At 52.7% G+C, this 9,856-nt stretch overlaps 1 protein-coding gene across 1 annotated transcript; it reads left to right on the plus strand.

Moving 5' to 3' along the window:
• Positions 1-4,795: 4,795 nt before the first annotated feature.
• LOC147599767 (olfactory receptor 14J1-like) lies at positions 4,796-5,557 on the plus strand. The gene has a single exon (XM_086753526.1). The coding sequence runs from the start codon at positions 4,796-4,798 to the stop codon at positions 5,555-5,557; it is 762 nt and encodes a 253-aa protein (XP_086609652.1).
• Positions 5,558-9,856: the final 4,299 nt, after the last annotated feature.

The raw sequence follows: 9,856 nt of genomic DNA on the forward strand, positions 1-9,856 counted from the left end.
GCAGGGTTAGCTGACCACCATGCTGGGCCAGGGCCCAGCTCCTCCAGGATGTCCTGCAGGTTCCCAAGGGTCTGGCAGCCGGAGTCTCCGCACCCCTCTCCCCACAGGGAACAAGCCCTCAAGGGTGTCTGGGCCACTACCTGTCAGCTGGTAGAGAGAACTTCAACAAGCTCCTCACCACTTCCTTAGGGCGCCAGTTGGCCAGGAAGAGGAGGAGTGCATCCATGCTGCGCGGGGCTGGTGTCACGCAAATGCGGTCCAGGCTTCCATGGATGGCAGTCATGATCTTTGGCACCTGGAGGGGACACAGGTGAGGATGGTGCTGCCACTGCAGCACAGCTGTTTGCACAGCTGCTGCCACTGAAACTGCTGCCCTTCCCCTCCCTCTCTTTAGGCTTAGGAAGGCTGCAGGTGCTGGACACACTAGGGAGTGGGAGGGAGGGGTTGAGGGGTGGGCAAGGGAGGAAAGGAAGGAGGGAGGGAGGGAGGGAGGAGCAAGCCCTGAAAGGACTCATGGGCAGGGAGATCCAGCCACAGGCCGCTCACGTCCGTCAGCCAGGAAGAAGGATTGTTCACGGCCTCGTCCAGCATGCTGCTGGCCCCCCACATGTCACAAAGGCTGTTGTCTGTCATGGCCTCGATGGCTGTGAGGATGACATCTGTCCTCTCATACGGCTCGAGGCAGTTTCCAAACATGTAGGGGGAAGCAAAGAAGGCAAGATGAATCACAACGAACGACCTGGTGGTGCTGCTTGGCTGAGCCCCACTGATTCTGGGTCCCTTTGCACACACAAGCCTCCTGCCAATGCCACGGACCAGAGTCCCAGCAAGGGGGGACGTCATTACCTTCATCGTGTCGCTGCTATCGAGCGAAGAGTGCAACCAGTTACCCTCGGAATCCCATCTCCGTTGGAACTCTGGGTACTCTGGATGGTCCTCTGGCAGCACGTTGCCTAAATGGAGAGGAAACACAGAAGAGTCAGTAAGACACAAGATTTTGCTAAGACGCTTCCTAAGCGATGAAGAGAACAGAGGTGTGCACGTCTGCAGGGACGCGGCCTGCCACAGCTTCTCTTACGTCTTTGCTGCAGGATGAAACTGTAGAGGAGGTGAAGAGCATCCAGGGCCACACAGCCTGTGTCTTTGTCCTTGCAAGAGCTGAGAAGCATGAGTTGTCCCACCAGCTGTCAGGATCGGGATATGTCCCCGTAGCAGTCAGGGCCGTCCTCCTCTGTTCCAAAGTGACAGCAGCCCTGGACGAGGGAGGCAGAACAGCAGAAGGGCTGAGCGGAGACCATAGGGGAAGGAGGGACCAAGAGGCCTGCTTCAGGGCAGAGCCTTGCCGAGTGCCCTAGCCTGTGCCCCGACTTGCCTCGCAGGCACCCCGAGCTGCCGGCTGCTCTGGTGTGCAGGGAAGGCGAGACGGCTTGCTGGAAGGGGCCTGGCTCTTACCTCCAGTGAGAAATAGCTGGCCAGCAAATAGCTCAGCATCGCGATCCTCCCCACGGCCCTCTCGCACACCGCTGCCATCGTGGACTTGGTGGAGTTCAGCAGCATCTGGGAGGAGAGAAGCTGCTGGTGTGCCCTGGGAGCTGCCGCCCGTGCCAGCAGAAGCAGCACTGCTGATCTCCCGGCTGGACTCATGCAGTCACTCCAGGCGTCCTGTGAAGTTCAGCAACGGTTGAAGAACAGCCCCTGCCAACCCCACGCTGTGCCCGTGCCAGACCTGCAAGATGTTCTGCAGCTCCTCGCTGAAGCTGGAGGCGGGAGAGCTGAGTATAAACGTCTGCAGCATCACGTCCATGGTGTGCAGGGTCTGCAGGGAGGACAAAGAGGGCTGGCAGTCTTTCGGCGACCCCTCTCGCGCCTAGGAGATGGATCTGAACTCCCTGTGCAAGGAGAGGACACCCGCGCTGCCTCGTGGTGCCCGGGAGAGGCCTCAGGGCACTGGAACAGGTTGCCCAGAAAGGTGGGCAATTTCTCACAAGAAATTCTTCACAACAGGAGAGCAGACGCCTCTCAGGTTCTCTACACATCAGCAGGTCCCCCCTAGGCCTGGCCAAGTCCGCTGGACGACGGGGAGCAACTTCTAGCAGCTTCTGACAGAAGCTTCCACAGTAGCCTACTGCCCACTCTGCACTAAATAGAATCATAGGATCATAGAATGGTTAGAGTTGGAAGGGACATTCAAAGGTCATCCAGTCCAACCCCCCTGCAAGGAGCAGGGACATCCCTGACTAGATCAGGTTGCTCAGAGCCTCATCCAGCCTGACCTTGAACGTTTCCAGGGATGGGGCATCCACCACCTCTCTGGGCAACCTGTTCCAGTGTTCCAAAACTTGCATTGTAAAAAATTTTTCCTAATATCCAATCTAAATCTACCTCCCTCTATTTTAAAACCATTATCCCTCATCCTATCACAACAGGCCCTACGGAGCAGCCTTTCCCCATCTTTCTTGTAGGCCCCCTTGAGGTACTGGAAGGCCACTATCAGGTCTCCCCGGAGCCTCCTCTTCTCCAGGCTGAACAGTCCCAACTCTCTCAGCCTGGCCTCACAGGAAAGGTGCTCCAGCCCTCTGATCATCCTCGTGGCCCTCCTCTGGACCTTCTCCAGCTGGTCCATGTCCTTCTTGTGCCGGGGGCTCCAGAACTGGACACAGTACTCCAGGTGGGGTCTCACCAGGGCAGAGTAGAGGGGGAGAATCACCTCCCTCCACCTGCTGGCCACGCTCCTCTTGATGCAGCCCAGGATGCGGTTGGCCTTCTGGGCCACAAGGGTGCATTGCTGGCTCATGCTGAGCTTCTCGTCCACCAGCACTCCCAAGTCCTTCTCCTCAGGGCTGCTCTCAATCCATTCTCCACCCAGCCTGGATTTGTGCCTGGGATTTTGTAACCGGTTCATAGGATTCCTATGCACAAAGTTCACCCAGCATATGATATTTACAAGCACAACAGTATTTATTGCTCTATTATAGCCTTGCATAAGCAGTTACAGTTCCTAGCATAAGTAGTTACTAGCACATTGTTTTCCCTTTGTGAGAGTCTTACCACCCCGACTAAGTCAGAGACACCGCCGAGCAGGAGGACGATGATCAGCGGGGTCAGAGCAGAGAAGGGAGGCAGGCGCAGCACCCTCAGGGCGTCCCCTGTTGTTCGCAGAGTGTGCTCTACGTCCTTTCTCTCTCCTCTGCTCTGAGCCGCCTCTGTTTATCCCCTCAGCAGATTCAGTGGCAGAGTACTGACCAGGTGTTGGTGCACGTGTGGCCAGCACATGCGCAAGGCCTGCCAAGTACATGCCCTGCTGGCTAACAGCGGTTCCCGGATAGCAGCAACATCCTGCTCAGTAACAGCCCTCCTAGCTCCCCTCTCCAAGGTCACGTTCTCACAGCTGTGTGCTGCTTGTAATTTCCCACAGTGGCCCTAAATGGACCATCACTGAAATCCCTCACACGTGCCACCGCATGGTCCGTAGTTGGGACACTGTGGTATTCCACAACCCGTACTCTTAAGCGGTGTAAAACTGTATGAACAATTGTCCACAACAATAACTGTTTTAACCAACCTCACCTCCATGTCCACCCAGTGAACAGGTTCCATCCAGTTGCTTCCACTAATTGCTGGTTCAGTTGGCATATCTCTAGCAATTGTGCACGGATGGACTTCGAGTGGTCCCTCAAGCTCATGCAACACAAACCGTCCAAGTCCTCACATCCACCTCCATGAGCTAGGAGTAAAAAGTCAATAGCAGTGCGATTTTGAAGCGTAGCATGTCGTATACTATCTACATCAAGTAACAAATGAGAAAAAGCTATACTAGTAGAGTTACTAGTAGATTTGAAATAGGTACAGTTGTCTGCATCCAATATTCCCAGGATTCAAAGTTCTTGTGGGAGTAATGCAGGTGATTTACCCAGATACGGCAGCCAGCTGTCCCACTAGTTTATAAGTTTGGGCAACTGTGTAACGTTGTCGGTGAACTCACTGGCGGTGAAGGGTACCACTACCAAGCTTGTCGTAAATGGGTTCCGGGGAGTTGCTGTGCTGAGACAAAGGGTATCTTGTCCGGTCACCTTCACCAGTGTCATCCATACGTTTCACTCACGGGGGGAAATGTGTATACATAAACCTGTCAAAACAAAAAACAGACAAAACCAAGGTTAACCCTCTGTTCTCCCTGAGGGCAGCAGAAATGCTGAGGGTGTCTGACATCCAAGAACACTCTGCATGGGACATGGAGATGAGCTGTAAAAAACACCAAGCCTGCCAAACCGCCTTCTGCCTTTTCGATACCTTAGCAGTGGGAGGACAGATGCTGACAAGCCCTTCGACATTAGGAGTAGTTTCATCTGAACAAGACTGAGCACCAGGAGTGGCCCCTGTCTCACCTCTTCCATGAACCAACTACTGCAAAGCAGAACTGACTCCTCAAAAGCCATTGGGCAGGGACACTGCTCCTCATGGCATGCTCTGCTGGTGCAAGCCAGAGCTGCAGCCATGGAGCTGAAGGAAGATCTCCTAGTTGGCCGGGGGGATGGTCAGAAATTACTTTGATTTTCCCTGGAGAAATCTCCCCTCACTTGTCACTGCCTTTTCCATTTTGTACAGAGCTCCATGCTCAAAGGGACAAACGTCCAACACCAGCGCTGTGAACGAGTTCCTCCTCCCGGCCTTCGCAGACATGCGGGAGCTGCAGCTCTTGAACTTCTGGCTCTTCCTGGGCATCTACTTGGCTGCCCTCCTGGCCAACGGCCTCATCATCACTGCCATAGCCTGCGACCACCGCCTCCACACTCCCATGAACTTCTTCCTCCTCAACCTATCTCTACTTGATCTGGGCTGCATCTCGACCACTGTCCCTAAATCCCTGGCCAATTCTTTGTGGGACACCAGGGCTATCTCCTACATGGGATGTGCTGCTCAGGTCTTTCTACTTTTCTTCTTGCTTGGAGCAGAGTCTGCTCTTCTCACCGTCACGGCCTATGACCGCTATGTTGCCATCTGCAAACCCCTGCACTACGGGACCCTCCTGGGCAGCAGAGCTTGTGTCCACATGGCAGCAGCTGCCTGGGCCAGTGGGTTTCTCAATGCTGTCCTGCACACAGTCAACACCTTTTCACTGCCACTCTGCCAGGGCAATGCTCTGGACCAGTTCTTCTGTGAAGTTCCCCAGATCGTCAAGCTCTCCTGCTCACACTCCTACCTCAGGGAAGCTGGGCTTCTTGGTGTTAGTTTTTCTTTAGCTGTTGGCTGTTTTGTGTTCATTGTTGTGTCCTATGTGCAGATCTTCAGGGCCGTGCTGAGGATCCCCTCTGAGCAGGGACGGCATAAAGCCTTTTCCACGTGCCTCCCTCACCTGGCTGTTGTCTTCCTGTTTATCAGCACTGGCATGTTTGCCCACCTGAAGCCTCCCTCCATCTCCTCCCCATCCCTGGACTTGGTGATGGCAGTTCTGTACTCGGTGGTACCTCCAGCACTGAACCCCTTCATCTACAGCATGAGGAACCAGGAGCTCCAGGATGCCCTGTGGAAATTGGCCCAGCTGGCACTGTTTCAGTGACCATAACTTGCCTCCCCTTCGCTGCACATTTCTCAGGGTTTATTGTAGGCCAGGACTCTACTTTTTTCTCTTGTAATAATCACACTGTTACCCCTTTCTTTCTGGGTTTATATTGCTTCTCTTGAAATTTGATCCTGTTGTATCTGACTCTTGATCAGCCCTGGGTCAGACGCGGCCAGTCCAACAGCAGCTGTTCAATAAAAGGAGATCTCCCAGGTGCAGTGCCTGAAGGCTGAGCTATTCTTAGAAAGCTATTGCCAAGAAAATATCTAAAGAATTGGTCTTTTAGAGCTTCTTTTCTCCTTGTGTGTTCTCCCTGTGCTTGGGATTAAGGTCACTGTACCATGGGGACTCACCATGTGCCCTGGGCTGGGCGTGAAGGAAGGTGAAACACGCTCAAAGGTGAAGTTCCCCAGAAGTAAAGCATGAATCCAGGTATCCACAAACAAGGACTCTGCAGCGCCATGGGAGTCAGTGAGGACCCAGCAGGCAGAAGGAAGGGAGACCAGAGAGATGTGGGAGCTGCCTGAGGAGGCCCAGGGCTCTCGTGTTGTCCTGGAGCGAGACGCTGGTGGGGGCAGAGAAGGAGGAGTTGAGGAGCATCTACAATAAGAATGTATAAGGGCCTGAGATTGGGTGGCCTTTACCTTGTGCCACTATTGCAGGCACCAGCCCTGGGGCTGTGGGGATGGCTGAGACCCTTCTCTGCCCCCCAGGAGCTGCTGTGCCCTTCAGAGGGGCTGGGGCTGGGGGTGAGGGCCCAGAGCTCTGCAGCTCCCTGCGGTGGGCACTGTCGGGGGTTCCAGTTGCTGTGATGGACCCAAAGAGGTGAGGAGAGATGGAGAAGGGCTGAGCTGGGCTGGAAAGAGTCTGCTGGAAACAAGCACCAGTGTAGAGCTAAGCTCTGTGTGTGCTCATGGTTCAGAGCCAGGTGTCAAGGTGAAGGAAGCAAGGCACCAAAGGTGCAGCAGAGAGGGACCCGGTCTGTGCCATGTTCCCTGGACACCCCAGGGAACCTGTCCCAGGACAATTGTCACTGGCCAGTTCCATGTCTGGCCATACACCCCGGCTTTGAGGAGGGACCTTTGCTACACGGTCACCTCCGACCTCCTCTGAGGCTCAGTGCAACCCAACTTCTCTGCCGTTATTACAAAAAATCAGTTTCCTACTGACAGTCATTACACACCAAGTTCCTTAGCTCTTGCCACAGCTGGTCTCTCAGCAAGCCTGTTCCCAGGCAGCTCCAGCTCCATCAGGTGCTCGTGGCCTTGTCCTGACCAATGCTGAAAATGTCCTTGAGATTCCACCAGCTGGCCTGGGTTCTTGCTTCAGTGTTTGAATCAGAGGGATTTCTGAAATGCCTAGCTCTCTCAACCTCTTTGTGTCCAAAGGCCCCAACCATCCTTCTGGCCTTTGCAGGACTCGCTCCAGTCTGTCAGGGTCTTTCTTGTGCTGGTGAGCCCTAGACTGGACGCAGCAGTCCTGCCGTGGTGGCCCTGTAGTGGGTTAGCCCTGGCCAGCAACCAGGCACCAAACCAGCTGCTCATTCACACACCCGACTCAAAAGGACAAAGGGGAAACGAAGAAGGAATAGCTCATGGCTCAAGATAAAGACAGGGAGATCACTTACTAATTACTGTCCCTGGCAAAGAAGAGTTGACTTGGGGAAGGATAATTGCTAATTACAATAGATTTTGATAGTAAGAAACTATGGCAAAACTTAAAGATCATTCCCCCACCCCACTCCTTTTTCCCAGGCTCAGATTCCTCTGCTATTCCCAATTCTTCTACCCACCCTGACTCTGAGGGCTGAAGGTGGGGATGGTGAATGGGAGGCAAAGGTCAGCACAGAAGACCTCACCATCCTTCTTCCTCACACTTTCACTGTTTTACCCTCACTTCCACCTTAATCTCACCTCATAGGATGCGTGGTAAGGCAAAGGCTCATGGAAGGGTTGGTGGGGAAGAGACTGCTGTGGGTCTCTAGTCCAATCTTCAGGCTGGCTTTGGTTTTGTGGAGCTGAAACCTGAAAAGCTCCAAAAGTAGAGATCACAGGAATGCTCCTCCTAGTCCATTTTATTTTTCCTAAGGCTCAGCCTAAAGCTCCCCAGAGGCAGTTTGTGGCTGTTGCCTCTGCCATATCTTGGCCATTGCAGAGAGCTTGGCTCTGTTGTCTCTCCAGGATCTTCAAAGGGTTCTTCCTGCCTCTACTTCAGCAGGAGGGTGGGAGAGACTCTGCTCACAGCTGGTGCTGTAGGCCTCTAGCTCCAATTTGACAGAGCTCCTTTGGACTCTCTCCCGTTTTTCCACTTTTCTTTGGAAATGGGAGGCGCACAGGCCCCTCTGGCATCGTCATGGTGCCCAGGCTCTTCTCCTCCTTTAGCTGCTGTAGGGAGTTGTTCTGCAGCTTTCTGGTTTCTCTTGGCCAAATTCCACCACAGAGAAGAAAAGAGTACTCGAGTATTGGGGGTGCTGGTCAAGGCAGAAAGCACCGCGGTAACCATCTCAGACACCAAAAAAAGGTACAAAGTGAGCAGACACAGGGCCAGTGAGGAGATGGTGAAAAGGGGTTGGGTTTTTGCATGGGAGGGGATAACGATTCTTAAAGAGTAGGATGCGAAAGAAAAGGGGAAAGAAAGGTGAAGCAAAGGAAATGATGAGTGCTGTTTGGGGATACCTGTGAAGAGCTCCTTCATCTGAGCAACTCTGCCTGGAAGGCAACAGGATCTGGCCTTTGTCCTTTTTCTGTCTCATGATGTTCCTGACAGGAAAGTCCTGCCTGTCAGCTCTCCCCTGAATGGTGTCTCTCAGGCACAGTAATGGTTCCACCCATTTAGTGCCATCAAGGAGAAACTGTGTCCCAAGGACGTGTTTATACTCATACAGTTCCCATCTGCATTTCACATGTAAATGGAGCTGTGAGCAGTGAAGGGTGGAGAAGATGGGCTTGACCAGACTACCTTAATTTTGTTACAGGCTCCAAAGGAGGTAACGCCCTGTGCCATAAATGGACCAAGAACATCTCCAGTTCCAGTCTGTTCTCGGGAAAAAATACAAAGGAGCAGAGTGACACAGTGAACATGGCTGCCTATCAGCTTGGAACATCGATCACACGATTAAGACATGAACAGCAGTAGCCTTCAGCTGCTTAAAGTGTGATGTCTCAGATTGCAGAGTGTTTCTTGGTAGTGGGAAGAGAAGAAAACCTCCACAAAATGCATGTTGGAAGGTTCAGATTTGAGGTGAGGAAAAAGAAACCCAATCAAAGGGTGACATTGTGGTGCAAGAGGTCACCCAGAGAGAGTCTGGATCAGCCCATGGCTTGTGTTTCAACAACAGCCAATGAGGGTGCAGGGACATCGGTGAGGGCAGGAAAATGCCAGCGTGAGAGCTAGGTGGGAAATAAAGATTGGTGTCATCAGGCAAAAGGAAGGAGACGCAGGCATGGACAGTGTGACACAGCGCAGCAGGGATGGCCAAGGGCTCTGGCGAGACTGAAAGGCCCAAAGGAACCACGGTCTTTGTCCTCTTGGCTATGGCAGCTGCCCGCACCACTCAGGTCTTCCAGGAGAAACAGGATTTTGGGTTGTGGACTTTGTTTCTTCTTTGCCTCTACTTGGGGAAGTCCAGAGACGCGGCACAGTTTTTCTGCACTGGGCATTGGTCATTTTCACATCTCCCCCCTTTTCTTGGAAGTTCTGTAAAATCAACCTGCCATTGTTGTCCAGGCCCATTGCCCTTCCCAATCTGGCCCATTTCTGGTTTGGGAGTATTTTTTGGATTAGTCTGGAGGCAAAGGTCACACTGTTGAGTCACCTGTCTCACTGTGGTATATAAGTTTCTAGCCACGATTTCCCTTATCAAATGTTTATACAGAGCCTCTGTTCCCCAATGCCTTTTTCTATGTTCCTCCCGTATCAAGTGCCACAGTAAACAAGAGGGAATAATTAGTCTTCCCTGTGGGGTATAAGCCCACCCCTCTTCATTATATGACCCTTCCAAGTCTGTGATAAGTTTCTGATCTTCCTTGGTATATTCTGGCTTATCTTCTAGAGAGATTTGCCTATCAGGAATTAGAGCCCCTTCTATTCTCACCTTCATTTTGGCCACTTGTTTTGCCCCTCTGTCCGCCAGTTCATTCCCTTTCTCCAAATCGGAGCTCACTCTCTGGTGTGCCTTAATATGCATAATTGCCACTTTCTCAGGGAGCTGGACAGCTTCTAGTAGCTTCAAAATTTCTTCTGCATGTTTGATATTTTTTCCCTGGGAGTTCAATAGTCCTCTTTCTTTCCAGATTG

The sequence above is a fragment of the Chlamydotis macqueenii genome, chromosome 8 (genome assembly GCF_036417535.1).
Source record: "Chlamydotis macqueenii isolate bChlMac1 chromosome 8, bChlMac1.mat, whole genome shotgun sequence".
Lineage (NCBI taxonomy): Eukaryota > Metazoa > Chordata > Aves > Otidiformes > Otididae > Chlamydotis > Chlamydotis macqueenii.